Raw genomic sequence first — 18,484 nt, forward strand, 5'->3', positions numbered from 1 at the left:
TTTCTTTTGGCTTTGAGTTCCATTTTTCCTTTCAGAGTAGTTGGAACCAATGTTTTTGGAGAGGACTGAATAACTATCTTGTATTGTCATTCTCAATTTTTGTGCAATTGACAATTATGAACAGACGCTCATTTCTGAGATTTCCGCAATGTATGAAATCTTATGAGCACACTGTATGGTAAGAAAAAGGCTTCCAAAATACAGAGCTGCTTCGGAGTTTGAACATAATTCGTTCCTGCGAAGTGTTCAAAGTCCGAATTGTTCAACCTCCGAAACATTTTTTCCTATAGGAAATAATGTAAATGCAATTAATTCGTTCCCAAGCTCCAAAAACAGAAAATTCCTATTTTAATTTCTATTTATGTTTTTTTACATTTACAGTACAGTACAGTATTTAAACAATAAAAATACCTTACTTTACCTGTTGTGGTGTGATGGCATCAGTGGATGATAAATGCTATGTTAATGCTAGCTTGGGCATATTGTTAGACTACTAAGCGGTCCTTGCAGGCACGTTGTTAAACAGCTATTGGGGAGGGGGGGTTGGGTCCTTGTGCCAGTATTTACAGAAGTAGTCACAGTACTCCGAAAATGAGGTCAAACTCTGAGGTATTTTTTACTCCGATTTTTTGGTTGAAGTCCGAATTGTACGAGTTCCGAGACAATCAAACTCCAAGGTTCCACTGTACTGTGATAATTGTTTTGATATTTTCAGAGGCTGAAGTTGACGAGAGTTAAGATGTGCATGTCAATTTTGCTGACGATTCAAAGCATTTACAGTTGTCCTCATAAGTTTACATACCCTTGAGGTATGTAAACTTTGAAGCGCAACTTTAGGTGTGAGGACCCTTTTGCAATCCCCTCGTTTTGAAATAGGGTCCAAGCACGGAAGTGTAAGCATGATAAAAAATAAGTCCGGACATTTGCAGTGCCTGCGGTCTGGTGGTTGTGTGCGAGGGCCACTAAGTCGCGTCATGGTGGCTGCTTTTGGCTCCTACACTGTGACCGCCGACACACGCACCCACGTGCACGCACGCACGCGCGCACGCGCACACACATGCACTCGCATACAATACATACAGAGGTTGTGTCCACATATCCAGTGTCTCTATATTAAATCCTGGAAGGACGTGACCCTTTAGGAAAATACCGGCACCCTGGACAGACACACACGCGTGCATAGTCACACACGCGTGCGCACACACCAGACCGTTGGTGTTAATGTTTCCAGACGTGCAAACAGATGCTGGACACATAATCTGTGATTCCTCAACTGCAGCCTACTTTCCTATGTATTTATTGGTTTAATATTGGATAGAAAGTATACTGTACTATATATTTCTAATTAAGTATTTATTTTTCTTATATTACAAGTGTTGTGTTTTAAAACAAATATTTGTCAAATGTTCGTTATGACAAAAAATATATATATTTTAATTATGCTTCCTTTTGTAACTAAGGAGCCCTCAACTGTACTTTCTTTCCTTTATGTATTTATTTGTTAAACATATTTTTATGATATTTGCAGTAAAATGGTTAATCATTTTACAAACACTGAAATATGTGTTGGTTTATTATAGAAATTGTCAATATTTTTATTTCAATATGCTTCTTTCTGTAACTGATCCTTTCTTTGATTTACTTTCCCTTTTTTTATGTTTAAAATGTGTTTAGATAGCTTTAAATTAATAGCTATTTAAAAGAACAGTTTTTTTGTTAGAAAAAGGTCAATATTTTTTTACATTAATTATTTCTTCTGTAACTAATGATCAGCCAACCACAACCTAATTTATTAATTTGTTTATTAGTTGTTTTAAATATATTTTAGATTATTTTTCACTTTTACAATATTGTGAAAAAATATTTTCATTTCAAGAATATATATATATAATTATATGTTAAATATATTTATAAGCAATAAAAATATTGCTTTATTATTTATTATTTAAATGTATTTATTATTTAAATTGTTAATTACAATTTCCTAGGCATTTCTTTAGTATGAGAATTGTCTTTTTTTCTTTTATTAAAACAAGAAATACATGCTTTGCATTTGATTTGGTCACGATGATAACGACGATCAATGCAAACAATATATTTGTTTTTCTGTCATTCTAGATGATTCCCGAGCCGGATCTGCCAACTCGGAGCACGTTCCGGAGCTGGCCGGGAAGCTGGGTAACGACAATAAAAAAGATATCACATAATTATCTTCCATTTAACTTTGCCTCAAGCATGTTTCTGTTTCTAAACCTTCCATCTTCATATTTATTTACAGCCATTGTTTAAGGACTGTGTGTGTCCCAATACTTTTGGATTTGTTTCTTTGCTACACAGATTTTTTTGGGGTGTTTTTGGTATGTGAGATTTTCATGTGGCAAAATATAAATGCTGAGGTCAACAATCACAGCAAGATCAAATGCATCAAACACTTTTTTCGCTGTTTTTATCCAATCGTCTCTGAACAGGTAGCTGACTTGCTTGGCTGGTTCGTTTTTGGTGCTGATTGGTTGTGACGTTAATGTGATTGAGCAAGGTTAAAGTTCATGGGCGAGAACGCCCAAAATATATTTGCAGCAATCCCCATCAAGTCATACGTCAAATTAAAGGCCGTGACGAATGCTTTCTGAATGTGTAATTATTTAGGCCATATGCCTTCTTATTATGACGCAATAACACATGTTTTATTTCTGACCTCGCCGTGAACCTCTCTTTCCATCTGCTCCCTGTTCACCTTCCCTTTGATTTAATTCATGTTCTGCAACATCAATCCGTTGCTCTTTGCTGTGTTTTATTTGCATTTGAATGGCTCGCAGCTCCTTTTGCATGTTTTTCCTCGTGGATTTATGTCCAAACCACGCAACTCCTCCTCCTCCTCCCGTCTGGTTCAGATCGTTTCGGGCCGTCCGGTAGCGTTCCTCCACGAGCCGACAGGGACAAAGGGGGCCCAGACTTGAAAGCCTTTTCGGGAATGTTTGTTGTGCGATCCCGCCCAGCGGAGAGCCGTTTATAAGAACGTGTCACATAACTCTTTTGCCTGCTTGTTTACACGGCGCTGCAATAACAAGAAGTTTTCATGTGGCTGCAAAAGCAAGAGAAAGCTTGACCTTTCTCAACTATTTTAATTTTGAACAGTGCTGTCAAGGTTAAAGCGTTAGCTAATTAATTAATCACAAAAAAATATCATATTAATCATGTATTGACGCATATTAATCACACTATTAATTTTGTCCGCATATGATCCTTTAGCTGACAGCAGATGGTTACATTAAAGATAGCACAGGTTGTGTTTGAGCAATAAACATAACTACATGCATTAAAGTAAAACATTTAATAAATGTTTGCGTATCACATTCAGAATATTTGTTCATGTCAAACTATTGGGGGTCATTTTTTTCCATTTTAAATTATGCAAGTAATTAACTGATTAGATAGGAGGATGAGCGTGTGCAGTGGATAAAAAAAAGTCCTCATAACATTAAATGTCGAAATAATTAACGCATAAAAGATGCTCTTCAAAAAAATTTGATAAAGTATTTTTAATTAAGTGATTAATCGTGATTAATCAACATTCTAAGATGTGATTAATCTGACAATTTTATCATTTGACAGTTCTAATTTTGAATAAAAAATATATATAAGTAAACAGTGTTGGGAACGTTACTTTATAAAAGTAAATAGTTATAGTTGCTCATTACTTGCTCAAAAAAGTAACTGAGTTAGTAATTGAATTACTTTATAATAAAAGTAACTCATTACCAAGCAAAGTAACTTTTTTTCACTACTTAAAAAATATTTTATATCAAACAATTAGATTTTTTTATATTATTATTTCCTATTTTATTATTTTTATTTTATTATAATATTTTAATTTTATTTATATAAGAAATTCAAATGATGTCCAGGTTATATAGGGTGTTTTCATGGATTTTTGTGAATATTTATGTCTCACTTCATAATGACACATATAAAATATGTGGCCCACTCCGGCAAAACATGTCGGCAGCATTCGTTTCGCGCTAGACACAAAAATGTATCGTTTGGACAAAAATGTTGATTTTAAGATTTCTCCAAATAGCCTCCTTGCGGTCTCTGTTTTCATTTTCCAGCAGCACAAAAGTACTGAGCTAATGTGGCCATTTCAGTCCCTGTACAAACGGTCTGTATTAATGGCATTAAGTCAGATTTGTTTCTCATCAGGGTTGGACTCCCTGTTGAATTTGGATTTGATTTATTTCATCCGCCATTTGCCTATTTTTGCTCCCACAGTGCGTCCTCGCTTCACTCAGCCAGCCAAGATGAGGAAGCGCGTCATCGCCCGGCCGGTGGGAAGCTCCGTGCGCCTCAAGTGCGCGGCCAGCGGCAACCCTCGACCCGACATCGTGTGGCTAAAGGACGGACGGCCACTGGCCCACGGCGACGAGGAAAACGGGGGTGCGGAGGAGGACAGGAAGAAGAAGTGGACTCTGAGTCTCAAGAGCCTGACGCCGGAGCACAGCGGCAAGTACACGTGTCACGTGTCCAACCGAGCCGGACACATCAACGCAACCTATAAAGTGGAAGTCATACGTGAGTCCTGCAGCAAAAAATTGCACTTTATTATTAGTCAATTATTAAATTTATCCAAATTAAATGTATATTCATTATTAAAAAAGCAGTTGAAAGAGCAATGTTATTGCGTGTGTGTGTGCGGACAGAACGCACCAACTCCAAGCCCATCCTGACGGGCACTCACCCGGTCAACACGACGGTGGACTACGGCGGCAGCACGTCCTTCCAGTGCAAAGTGCGCAGTGACGTCAAGCCTGTCATCCAGTGGCTCAAGCGGGTGGAGGCCGGCGACGAGAGCAAGTTCAATTCCACGCTCGAGGTACAGCGCTACATCACGCCGTGCAACCACCCGATACCGTGCAGTATGGGCTGATGTCACAGCAATCCTATTGGACCGTTTGGAGTTCCCACATTTAGGAAGCATCTCAATTTTGAATCGGATTCAATTGAACATGAATGAAAAGAGAGATAATAGATCAAATGGAAACACTAATTAAATGACATAAAAGTACTAAGAAAAAAGTCCATACGTTGTAAATTTTGACAAATAAATAAATTCAAGAATTCAAAACGGCAATTTGATGAATACAAAATACAATAAAAAAATAAATTAATAATAATACATACATACATAATAATTATTATTCATAATTAAAAAATATTGAAAATAAATATAAATACATATTTATAATAATAGACCATTTTTTGTACATACAGTATTTTTATTTTTATTTAAATCTAAAATTATAATAACTATAACATATAACTATATAAAATTATAGTAATGAATAATGCATAGCAAATATGATGATTAATGACTTTTCTTTAATTTATTATTATTATAGTTTTTAAAAATGGTTAAACAGATAAATGAAACAATGAATGACATAAAATTTAAAAACGATTGCTAAATAGAACACAAAAACAATATTTCATCAAAATTAAAACCCATTTAAAAAATGAAATGGTTCGAAATGAATAGAAATGTATTTCAATATCATTTTCAATCAGATTAGAAACATCGATGAAAACAGATAAAAGACAAATAATTAAATAAATATCCATTTTAATGAAGATACTAGCAAAACATTTATTAAAAATGTAAATATTACAAAACTAAACAAATTTGCTAATATGCATAAAATAGCACTTCAATAAATAAAAGATACAGTGCAAAAGCATTAATAATACTTATTAATAAAAATGAATAAACAAATTAAATATATTTATTTAAATATACAGTAAAAAGTAAGATCACAATGAATGGACATTTATAGTAAATAATGAAATTATATTCAACATGATTAATAATAATAACAATAACAATGTGCTTATTGTTGTCGTCAGTCGTGATTTTTCTCGACTTGACCTTGAGGTCAGAACTGGACACTTCTTACTTGCTACACTTTGTGTCACTTTGTGAAGTGACATCGCCAACTACAGTACTGGCACGGCATCATCAAAGGACAAAAAAAAAAAAAGTCCTGATGTTACCACATGGTTCCGAAGGTCTAAATGTATTTCATGCCGACTGCTGCTAACGTTGTGCATTGTCATTCAGGTGGGGGACCACCGCTATGTGGTCCTGCCCACGGGGGACGTTTGGTCGCGGCCCGACGGCTCGTACCTCAACAAGCTTCTGATCACTCGCGCCAAGAAGGAGGACGCCGGCATGTATATCTGCTTGGGCGCCAACACAATGGGATACAGTTTTAGGAGCGCCTACCTCACCGTGCTGCCAGGTGAGAGAGAACACAAATCCTTGTGTGTTCATTCCATCTATTGAGGCCCGAGCAGATGCGTTTTTGTCAACCACGCCCACTAAGACACGGTTTGACTTTTTTTCTGTGATTTTGATCTTAATTGCAGATGTGAAGCCCCAAAACAACTTAGTCCTGACCGCCGCCTCGCCCAGCCTGCCCTGGCCCGTCATCATCGGGATACCGGCAGGCGTGGCCTTCGTCCTGGGCACCGCCCTCCTCTGGTTCTGCAAGTCCAAACGCACCTGCCCGTCATCATCCTCCTCTTCATCGTCTTCCTCGCAAACCTCCTCCGCCCTCCCCGTCCCGCAGCGCCTCCCGGTGGCGGGCCGCGAGCGAGCGTGCCCCGGCGCAGACAAGGAGGGCCTGTCCTACGAGGACTATGCGGTCCAGAACCAGAACCAGAACCAGAACCAACCGCTGACTTCCTCCAAGCTGTACCCCAAAATCTACACGCAAGACATTCACACACACACGCACTCACACGTGGACGGTAAAGTGCACCAACACCAGCATATTCACTACCAGTGTTGGCAGCAGAGGGACAAAGGACAGCCATGACACTTGAGTGCATTTCGGAACACAATGAAGAATGTAAAAAGAGATTTGTTTTTATTTTTTAAAAACAATCAAAAGTCCCTCAAAGTATTTTTTTAAATATAATTATAAAGGAATAAACAGGCCCTCGTGTTCTGTCCTTCAAACATTGGTGTCTCCTGTATATAGTCAGATAAGATTATATAGCATTTAGCATGCTTCTTCACCCAAGGGGTCTTTGTATAAATTTGTAATAATGTGAGTGTAATGTTATTTCATGTCAGTATAGTTAAAGAAACACACCAACCAGGTTCGCTTCACTAGGGGGGAGAAGGCGGGTGGGGGGGGGGGGGGCGTGGGCTGCTAAAACCCTGCAAAGCACTCTGTAGCTATTTCATTAGGTACGCCATCAAACTCAGCATTTTGTGGAATTGTTTTAGACAACAACGCCAGTTTTAGTTCATGAAATTTGGTAGGCATGTTATCTTTAGTAGCCCCACAAAAACTCAAAAACACACAAAAAAAAGATTGATGACGCACGATAAACACTGGCTTGGCACCATAAAATATTTGGTTGGATTTTTGGGGGGGGATTTTTTTTTTTTTAATCAGCCCCCTAATCGAGTTTATTAGATACATGAAATTGGGATAGAGTTACACAAAACTCTCAGAAGCCATGCGTGAAAAGACAGGAAGTCTGCCATTTTGATCTAAAGCGGCCATTTTAATTTAATTGTTTACTTGAGTGAACAAACAGGTGGGGAATGCTAAATTGTGTGTGTGTGTGTGTGTGTGTGTGTGTTTTCTTCTGCCGGCAAAATTTGATGACTCACCGCTGGCTTAAATAATAATTATTTTTAAAGGCAACATTTTATAGTGGATCTAAGCTTGGGTGTACCTGATGTTTTGGTCACAGAGTGCATGCATTCATTCACATTGAGCTCACTGCATATCAAGTTCATACCAGTTAAAACCTGTGAAGCTATTTCTCCTATTACCATGTGTTGTTATTTTTGCTCGTTGTGTTTAAAGCTAACGGACTGCCGCCACTACAGACCATTGTGTTAATGTGCACTTACCGCTGGCATGTATGGATAAGACATTAACATATTTCAAGATTGGAAAAAATAATTGTATTGCTAATTTATTTTGTTTGGGCATTATACTGCATGAGCACATGAATATGTATATATATATATATATATATATATATATATATATATATATATATATGATGTAAATGTAAGATATTGTATTTATACCTGTTGGCAGATATATGTTATGAATACTCGTATGGACAATCTTGTACAGTTGATCTTTTATTGCATATAAATTGTTGCTATTAAAAAAATTGTCTGTTGCTTTCTTGATTTGAGTGTAAATATGGACTATAATCTAGACTAGATTATATATATAATACTTTCTATTTGTTCAGATTTTCCCATTTCCCCATACTTAGCTGTGAAATTCCAATTTCAAATCATAACCCTGAATGTAAGACACATACACTATCTTGAAACCCTGACTTGCCCTATTTTTACGCTAATCCTTGCATGGAACCCTAAAGCAAAACCCCAACCAAGCCTTGAAACCCCAACTTCAAACCATAACTCTGGCTCTAAACCTAAACTTGAAACTTTAATAACGGATCCAAACCCTACTCTGAAATCCGTTCGGCTCGTGTGCTCTCAAATGTTCCTTCCATGACTGATCTTCTTCCTTCTTTCATGTTGTTGTGCTCCAGATGAAGAACTCTTATTGATCGTGAGCGATCCCGGCTGATCATCTGTCCATTGATACTTTGCACACACCATCTGCAGCCTGTCACTGATCATTACCGCACGTCACGCACAAATCAAAGGGGAAGGTTTCCCCTCTGGTCCCGTTCTGCAAATCATTTTCCGTCTTATTTGAGACGTTAACGCTTGCTGGTTCATTTGGCGCATCTGCTCCCCCCGCCCTCCCCTCCTCGCAACGGGCGTGAGGAAGAGGAGGGCGAGGTAAGAATGTCAAAAGCGTCGACACCTCCGAAGAGTCATCGCTCTCCACGCGACTTTTATGTCTTTCGCCGGTCTGGTTCTTTTCTTTCTCCCGGACGTGATTCACGAGTTCCCGTAGTTAAAAAAAATGACTGCTGTTGGCTCCGTCGTCGGTTTGGAGAGCGTGACAGCATCCAGACGTGACGCTGAGGTGCCTTCACATGCTTCCAATTATGCTCGTAATATTTCAAAGGACGAGGATGCTTGTCTTCCAATGTTAGTGACAAAAAGCAACAACTTATTGACAAGCTGCTAAAAAGAGGTAAGTAAATGTCAAAGGGGGTTCAGCACAATCGAATACAGTGCGATAATTTGATACCTTTGAAACCCAAACCGGGCTTGAAACCTTACACCGGAAATAAAACCCTACTTAAGAACCCTAACCTTGGCTTGAAGCCATATTCTGACAATCTTTTGAGACCCAATTTTGTAACCCCAATCCTAATTTAAAACCCCCAAAATGTCTTGAACCCTACTTCAAAGCCCCAACTGAAGCTCCCTAAGACCCTAACCATGGTTTGAAACACAAGCGCTAACCAGGACTCGAAACCTACATTCAAAACACTAGGCTTTGATTCAATCTCTGATTAAAAACCTTAGCATTCCAAGTCTGTTTTTTAAATCCTTATTTCAAAGTCTAACATGTCAATTGTAACAATGAGCCGAACTCTGCCTTAAAACCTTATTTTGAAACCCAAACCCTTGTTTGAAACCCTAGCTCAGGCTTTAAACTTTAATTTAAAGCCCCAATTTAAGAGACCCCATTAATACCCTAACCCAGCCAAAAACAGGGCGAAACCTTCATTTGGGACCCTAATTTAGCACACTTACCCTAGTTTGAAAAACTAAATTGAAATTTTACCTTGAAACCCAAATCCTAGCAAACCCTGACTATTCTTTTGAACCTTAATTATAATCCCTAACCTCAAATCTTAAACCTAATTTGAAACCCATAACAGCTAAAACCACACCAAAAAAAACTGTAAATTGAAACTTGAAAGCCTCGAATGCTTATTTTGAAACCGTTCTTGAAACCCTAACCCTGGTTTGAACACCAAACCCTTTTTTTCAAACCCTAATGCACGTGTCACCAACATAATGAGTAGTCTGTGAGGCCTGTTCTAAAAAATAGTGATGGGACATCGTGATCGTCAAGGAAGGCTGTAGAAGTGATCATTTTAAAATGTGAACACTGGCAGAGATTGATCAAAATTAAGTTGATATTTATCGCTTTTTTAATGATCAACTTCTTCCCTGTGATGGAGCTTCCCATTGGTCCAACTTCAGAATCGACAGCCAATCAGGTTATCGTATTGTCTGTGTCACTCCCACTGCTAGTTTCTGAAACCCTTACGTTCACTTAAAACTCTAAACCAGGCTTAAAACCCTCATTTAAAACCTTAACTTTGTTGGAAACCGATCCTAACTTGAAACCCTAACCCAGGCTTAACAAACCTTAGCTAGGATGCCTTTGGTGTGAGTTTGTGTGCTTGTAAAAACAAACGTGTGTGTGTGTCGTCATGGAGGAGATTCTTGTGTGTTTGAGTCAACAGCAGCTGTGCTCGCTGAAGAAGAGGAGCTGTCCAAAGAGCTTTTTACAGCGAAGAAAAGGAACGCCGTTCAGGTGCTCAATGGGGGCAGCCAGCATGACCGACTCGCACGCACACACACACACACAACAGGAAGAATGGCCTGAAAAGACACATCAAGTAAACTATAGAAGTTGTGCAGGCCCAGATACACAAAGACACACGCACACAAACTGCCCTTGCACTTGGTACCACTTGGTTTGGCGATCGCTGTACTATGGAACTTGTGAATGCGCTGACACAAAAAGTATCTCCGATGCACACACACACACAAAAAAGTATACACACGCATACATACATACACCTGGCTGCGGTTGTAACAGAACAGAAGCAGCAAAACAAAAACAACAAAAAAGCAGAGGCCAAAAGGGCGTAACTTCCATCTTTCTCGCACCGACTGCTTCCCCCCCTGTGGCTCCGCCCTGCTCCCGACTCCACACCACCCACCTTATGATAATTAACCAATGAAAATTAGAGTCACTCTAGTCATATATGGGGTTCCACAGGGTTCCATTTCGGGGCCCCTGCTGTTTTTATTGTCAAATTGGGTCCAGGAAGTAAAAGCCCTACCACAGTTTTAGCCACAGGGTCCCTGTAAACAAGCTCCCAGCTTGTAGTCCTTGGATTAGTCCAACCGTTTTGCTCTTAGCATGCTTTCATGTTTTTAAGCAGTGTGTTTAGGGGTTTTATCCTGGTGCAAAACCCATGGCCTGTGACTGAAACCAAGCTTTTTGGGCAGCACATTTCTCTTTCAAAAACCTCTTGAGTCCTTATTGTACACAGCACAGATTCAAGACACCCTGTTTCTGATGTAGCAAAGCAGCCCCAGAACATAACAGTGCCTCCTCCATGTTGGGACAGTGTTCTTTTCTTGGGTTGCTTCGTTTTTGTGTCTGTGAGCAGCGTTGACGTGCCTTGCCACAATGTCCCTCTATTGTCTCGACTGTCCATAGGAAATTCTTCCAGAAGCTCTGTGGCTTGTCAACGTGCAGTGTGGCATATTCCAGTCTCGCTTTAGTGTGGTTTATTGTCCTTCTTGGTCATCTCTCATGAAGTCAACTAGAAAAAAGAACGGATGGTATGAGCTAACACTGACGTCTTGACCTTAGAGTTCACCTTTCATTTCTTTGGAGGTTGTTTTGGCTGCTTTTGATAGCATTTGCATTTGCTCTTCCTTCCTTTCTTTCTTTCTTTCTTCCCTCCCTCCTTCCTTCCTTCCTTCCTGCCCTCCCTCACTCCTTTCTTTCTTTCTTTCTTTCTTCATTCCTTCCCTCCTTCCTTCCTTACCTCCCTCCCTCACTCCTTTCTTTCTTTCTTCCTTCCTTCCTTTCTTGCTTCCTTCCTTTTTTCCTTCTTTCTTTCTCTCTTTCTTTCTTTGTTTCTTCCTTTTTTCTTTCTTTTTTCGTCCTTCCTTCCTTCCTTTCTTTTTTCTTTCTTCCTTCCTTCCTTCCTTTCTTCTTTCTTTTTTCCTTCTTTCTTTCTTTCTTTCTTTCTTCCTTTCTCTCATTCTTTCTTTGTTTCTTCCTTCCTTCCTTTCTTTCTTTCTTTCTTTCTTTCTTTCTTTCTTTCAAACCCTCCCTCCCGCCCTCCTTCCTCCCTCCCTCCTTCTGTTCTTTCTTTCTTCCTTCCTTCCTTCCTGCCCTCCCTCCTTTCTTTCTTTCTTTCTTTCTTTCTTCCTTCCTTCCTTCCTTCCTTCCCTTCCTCCCTCCCTCCCTCACTCACTCCTTCCTTTCTTTCTTCCTTCCCTTTTTTTCCTTCTTTCTTTCTCTCTTTCTTTCTTTGTTTCTTCCTTCCTTTCTTTTTTCTTTATTTCTTCCTTCCTTCCTTCCTTTCTTTCTTTCTTTCTTTTTTTCCTTCTTTCTTTATTTCTTTCTTCCTTTCTCTTGTTCTTTCTTTGTTTCTTCCTTCCTTCCTTTCTTTCTTTCTTTCTTTCTAATCTTCAGAGACAACCCTTTCCTTCGCTTCCTCTGGTCCAGAGATAGGCAAGTTCGGTCCTAAAGAGCCGTAGTCCTGCATGTTTTCGGTGTCTCCTGCCTCCAACTCAGGTGTTTCAAATCATCAGCTCATAATTACGTTCTGCAGGAGCATCTGAGCTGTGTTCGAGAAGGGAGACATCAAAACCCTGCAGGACTGCGGCTCTCTAGAACCGAACTTGCCTATACCCCTGCTTTGGTCCATGTTTAGTGGGGTAGGCATCATGTCACCAAACAGCACAGTGACTACATGCCACCCTTCTTTAACCCTATAAAGTCAAATGCATCATATTAAATACAAGACATTTTGAGCCTTCTATTTCATGAGTCTAATATTTTTCCCCATTAAAACCCCTGACGTATATGATCTGACACATGCATCGCATGGATAATCCTTTAGAGGGCAGTATCACCCAGCTGATGGCTTTCCCAGCAACTTTGCAAGATCGCCTCAATTGAGAAAGAAGATAAATCTATACTTATTAAGTGGGAAATGTTCTTTCTGATTTTTGGGAATGCTAATATATTTGATATGTCTGTTTATTACAATATTTTTGACAGTTATAAATGTACAAATTTAAAGCATTGTGATACAAATCAAAAGTCATATGTGGAAGTTGATTTAAAATAAATAAATAATAAATAACATAATTTTTTTTATGTTTGTTCAAAAGGACCAAAAAATACTCCATTTACAAAGAGTTTGAATGTTCTCATATATTTTATGGTTCAGGCTTTATGGGGTTAAATAGGCCACCTGACTGATTAAAAGTTTCAAGACACCTGTAATGCTAATTAGATGACACACCTTGGTTGAATGTCCTTATGGTCAAAATGTTTTAAATCTTTTCTACAGGTAGCATCATTTTTGTTTCAAGGTTTTCTTTTTCTTTTTCTTAATAATTCCACAATTCAAAAACAATGTCTGATTTTCAGTGATTATTTTTCGTTAAAGTTGTATTTATTGTTGCTTTTGTCGGATCCAAGATATTTCTGTGTCCGCTACTATTTTATTACGCTTAGACACAAACACACACATATGTGGCTTGATATGAGCAAGAATGTTAAGGGTGATAGCATGTGTGATAAGGATGTTGCCTTTCTGCGTGTGTGTGTGTTTCTGTGTGACAGGAAAACGAATCTCTCAGCAGCCACACTGACATCACTCAAGTATGCGTCAGACACTTTGAGAGCGGGCCCCCCAAAAGACAACAGTCCGCCTTTATGCGTGTGTCTATGTGTGAGTGCCTACTGAAGTGCATATGTGTGTTCACATCCTCACCTGTTCCTCTTTGACTTGTCAACTTCAGCCATTCACCCTTTTTCCTCTTGAAAGCACAACCGCGTGCAGTCATCTTCTGCAAACTCTTCAAAAGAAGCAGATGTGAACGTGTGCATCACATTTTATTCCCGGTTAGGGTCAAAAACCCAAGGTCTGCTATTTTGATTGATGTGTGAGACGTGTGTGTAAATTATGATCAACTTGACGACAATAACACATCTAGTATCGTTAACGGTGTAGGCTACACTGCCACATGTAGGCGACAACAAGTACTGCAGGCTCTTTCATCCTGCACAGCGCAGTGATTGTACCATTGATCATGACTAACCCGTTTATTGTGTATGTTTTGCCACGTGATGAGTGCCAAATTGCCAACTGCCTTGACAGATTGAGATGATGGCGGCAAAGTGATTTCAGAGTGAAGATTGCAAGAGGTTTTGGTGGAGTTTTACAGTTAAAACACAAGGATTAAAAAAATATATATATTTTTTATTTTTTTTAAAGCCATTTATTTAACCCATTAAGGTCGGGAGAACGTGACCGCGCTTCTCCCTTTAAACCCAGGAGAGCGGATATGTCATTTGGTTTGGTTTTGACCAATTTTTTGTCTCTTAGCCGATTAAATTCATCAGAATATGCACGAGAGGGTGGCGTGGGCCTCATAGCGTGTCCTGGGATTTTATTCGAGCGTTTATGGCTGATGCAGATTGGTGGGAGTTATGAAATAAATGACGCGATTGATGACGGCGCGGGAGGAATTCGAATCAGTGTAACAAGTCGACAGTGACATACTGTTAAGAAATATGTTTGTAGACAATGAGGATGTTGAACATTTTGACGGCCTTGTAACGACGAATAATTAACCGTCAGCGATGCCCAAGGTTATTACAACTGCTCTCCATTGTGGAAGGTAAATATATTTGGAGTTATACACCCGCAGATGCGTTATTTGTTTGTTAATTAAAATAATATATATATATATATATATATATATATATATATATATATATATATATATATATATATATATATATATATATATATATATATATATATATATATTGAAGGTTTATAATAATAAACTTAGGTTTGTGTGAACGCCACAGGTGTAAGCTCTAAAATGTTTTTGGAATTATGTTTCTATCAGCTTCAGGATCTAAGATATCAATCATTTTTTAATATTGTTGAATTTTCAGGAAAACTTCAGGTTTTCGGGGGTGACTCAAAAGTCACCCATAGGTTTTAGAGGCATGTTTTGCCAGGCACTTTAGGCCTTAATGGGTTAATATTTGCATTTGTGGGGCAGCACAGTGGATGTCTAGTTAGCACACCAGCCTCACAGTTCAGAGGTCATGGGCTAGAATCCGGCCTTCCTGTGTGGAGTTTGCATGTGCCTGCATGCATTCTCTCTGGGTTTCCTTCATTCCAAAAACAAGCAGTGGGTGAACATTCCCATGATGGTGAATTTATCCTCATAGGATTTGGATAACTCTGAGAGTTAAGAAAGCTGTCTAGACTGCTCCTTGCTCAGCCTAAAGTACAGCTCAAAGTAGTCGTAGTAGTAAATGGAGCTTTAGCTCAGGAACCTGCCATCTATGGTTGATGCTTATGTTATCATACATCACGACAGACGTAACCAGGAAGCTTGCAATGTGGAAAAGTGCAGAAAATAATCTAGTCGAGGTTTTATTGATTTATTTAGTTGTTATTTTTTTTAAAATGTATAATACAGTATAGTTTCTTTGAGTGTTTGTTTTTGGTAGTGATGGGAAAATGAAGCCTCATGAAGCATTTGTGATATTTTTTGACTCCTCTAGATGGCACTATTGGTTTAAAAAGGCAGTGGAAATGTAATACATTTTCATTGCACTAGCCTTTATATTTGAACCAAGAGCACCATCTAGAGGAGTAAAAAAATAGTAAAAGTGCTTCATGAGGCTTCATGAGGCTTCATTGGTCCCAGTGACAAATCCCCATTTAATACCCAAAAAAATTTGGCCCAATTTGAGCATTTGCAAGTATGCAAAGGCCCGATTCTCAGACGTCTGAAAGGGGGATTGTCCTGTGCAGGGTGTTTAGTGTTCCGCCCACACTCCCAAACTGCTCATACATTGGCACTCCCATCCACTCCCCAAAAACTTTTTGGCCTTGCGTTCCTCAATTAGTTTTGACATAAAGAAGTGTGTTCTTCCATAACATTTATCAACTTAAAATAAGTATAACTTAATCACTCACACACACTTACACTATGCCATATTATACATATTTTAGGTTTTACCTAATTGTTTATTTTTTTACTTGCATTATTTGCATTCAATACAGACTTATTCAACCAGTGTTATACCAGGCAGTTTTTTTGGTCCTAATTCTAAGTGTAGAAGAAGAAGTAGAAGAAGAAGGGGAAGAAAGTGACGGAGAAGGACCAAATTGAGTTCATATTTAAAATCTATGAAGGTAGTCAAATATACCAAAGCACCAAAAATATGTGAGTATTAAAAATAATTCCCTACTGAATTGTGCAATGTCTGAAATCGGGGGGGGGGGGGGGGGGGGGGGGGTATCCATATTTCTGTAATCTGTAATTCTTTGTTATTGATGCTTTTGTAATTATAATATTGATCGATCCTTTGCCTTTTGTGATGTCAAATCATCTCATGTATTGATGGATCCATACACAATGTTCCTTCTGGCAATCTGCAATCTATGTTGTTTTGATACATGCAAAGAAAAAAACTTTGCCATGTTTGTTATGTAAATTGCAATAAAGTTTAAAAAAGTGACAGAGAAGGAGTAGTAGAAGAAGGAGGAGAAGAAGAAAAAGAAGAACGGTCTGTTTTTCCTATAACATCATTTTTTTAACTAGGCGTACTAATGTTTTTTTTTTACTTACTTTTATTTTTTATTTTTTTTTTACATTTAATTTGTTTAGATTATTTTGTCATTAGGTATACGCAATATTTATTTATTTTTTACATTTTTGTTTGTACTCTGTAATCTTTTCATTACTTCATTATAGGTGTATCTAATGATTTATTATTTATTTACATTTTAAGTGTTAATTTAATTAAATATTTTTTTTTTTACATGAGGTGTACTTGTTTTATTTTACTTTTATATTATTATTAAATTAATTCCTTTGGATTTTTTTTTTTTATTATTGGTGTACCTAATTTATTGTTATTATTATTATTTTTTTTAATTATTACCTGCACCCACATTGTGGCCAGTAAGTTTCTGCACAAATGTCACACACACATTTGCAAAAAACAAACCCTCATTTAAATTGCACAAAAGTTCACATTTGAACTGCGAGTCTCATTAAAACGTATTTAACACATTTAGCATATTAACCACAAAGTGGACAATAAACACCCAATGTGCTTTTGAGTGTCACAGCGTAAAATGTCTTCATCCCAAGACAAATATCTGTGCTGTGAAATCATTTGGTCCGTGTCACGTCTTGCCCACACTGGGGATTACGTTTACACACTCCCAACTCAGTGTGACAAAGTGTGAAATCTGGATCACATTAAGGAGAGACAAGTTTCTCTCTGTCACACTTGACTGGAAGGAGGGAGGGATGTGTGTGTGTGTGTGTGTGCGTGTGCAAGTGTGTGCGCGCGCACACACGCTGTGGGAACACGGCGCTCAATAATTCCGACTGACAAGAGAATAGTTTTCTTTAGTTCTCTGAAGTGGGCCTGGCTCATTTGTACAGCCTGGAGCCATGCAGAGGTGAAGTGTGTGTGTGTGTGTGCGCGCATGTGTGTGTGGCATAAAGCGAGAGCGAGAGTGACAAGGCCTTTATGTGAGGATAGGTTTAGGAGCTTGGAAGAAAAAGGAAGTGGGGAAAAAAATGCACCAAACTATACAGACAAAAGTATTGGGACACACCTGTCAATCTACGGATTAACCAATGAGTCAGATATTGGAATTTGGTCCGAGACTTTGTTGGTGAAAGTTACATTTGTTGTTGTTAGTGCAATGCCCATAACGTCATCATTGGATGAGTTTGGTGTAGAACAAACCTTTGAAATGAACTCCCCACAAACACTCGGCGACATTTTCCCTTCAAACATTTTCCTGTGTCACGATACTTCTGTCCATATGTTGGCCAGTTGTGATAAAAGTGCCAGCTGGTCGACTCCGATTGGTTGGCTCCTTTTCCCGTTTGGTCACACCTGCCTGGTCACTTCCCTCGAAGAGAATGCCTGTGTCTAAATTCACAAGGCCGAATTTGTCGGCTGCATGACGTGACTCCCGACGTGACTCGACAGCACTCACAGACTTATATATGAATGGATTGTCAATACTGCTTGTCAGTAGCACATTGACCGACAATCCATTCATGCGTAAATCAGTCATAAATCCGTCCGTGCATTTTGACTTCCTACGTGCAGAATAATAACCACACATCCCAATACTTTTGCCCATGTCATGACCTCCTCACTCCTTACGTGTGTATATACGTGTGTATTGTAAAAAAGTGAGCCTGGCTGTGCCTTGGGGGAGTCGCTCCTCGCTAAGTGGACCTTAAAAAACAGGAAACGGAGCGCGCAGGAGGAGGATCAGGCCTGCTGACTCTCCACAATGGTCTTAATTCAGCTTGTCACGCACACACACAGCAGCATTACGGCATGCACACGCACAGTCACACCTGAGCCTCCCTCAATGGACGCCATTCAGCTGGCTGACAAGCGAGGACAATAGAAGAAATGGAGGACGTGTCTGAGCGCATCAATCTGCCGCCGCC

The 18,484-nt window shown here is 38.9% G+C and overlaps 1 protein-coding gene across 2 annotated transcripts in view; it reads left to right on the top strand.

Annotated features, from left to right (window-relative positions):
• fgfrl1a (fibroblast growth factor receptor like 1a) overlaps positions 1-7,168 on the top strand; it is a 48,268-nt gene extending 41,100 nt beyond the window's left edge. For both annotated transcript variants that reach the window (XM_077577672.1, XM_077577671.1), the window contains exons 4-8: positions 2,119-2,178; positions 4,270-4,569; positions 4,698-4,870; positions 6,113-6,293; positions 6,421-7,168. In XM_077577672.1, the coding sequence (XP_077433798.1) occupies positions 2,119-2,178; positions 4,270-4,569; positions 4,698-4,870; positions 6,113-6,293; positions 6,421-6,872 (1,166 nt within the window). In that variant the 3' untranslated portion in view covers positions 6,873-7,168. The remainder of the gene's footprint in view (positions 1-2,118; positions 2,179-4,269; positions 4,570-4,697; positions 4,871-6,112; positions 6,294-6,420) is intronic.
• The last annotated feature ends 11,316 nt before the right edge of the window (positions 7,169-18,484 follow it).

The sequence above is a fragment of the Vanacampus margaritifer genome, chromosome 10, assembly GCF_051991255.1.
Source record: "Vanacampus margaritifer isolate UIUO_Vmar chromosome 10, RoL_Vmar_1.0, whole genome shotgun sequence".
Classification (NCBI taxonomy): Eukaryota; Metazoa; Chordata; class Actinopteri; order Syngnathiformes; family Syngnathidae; genus Vanacampus; species Vanacampus margaritifer.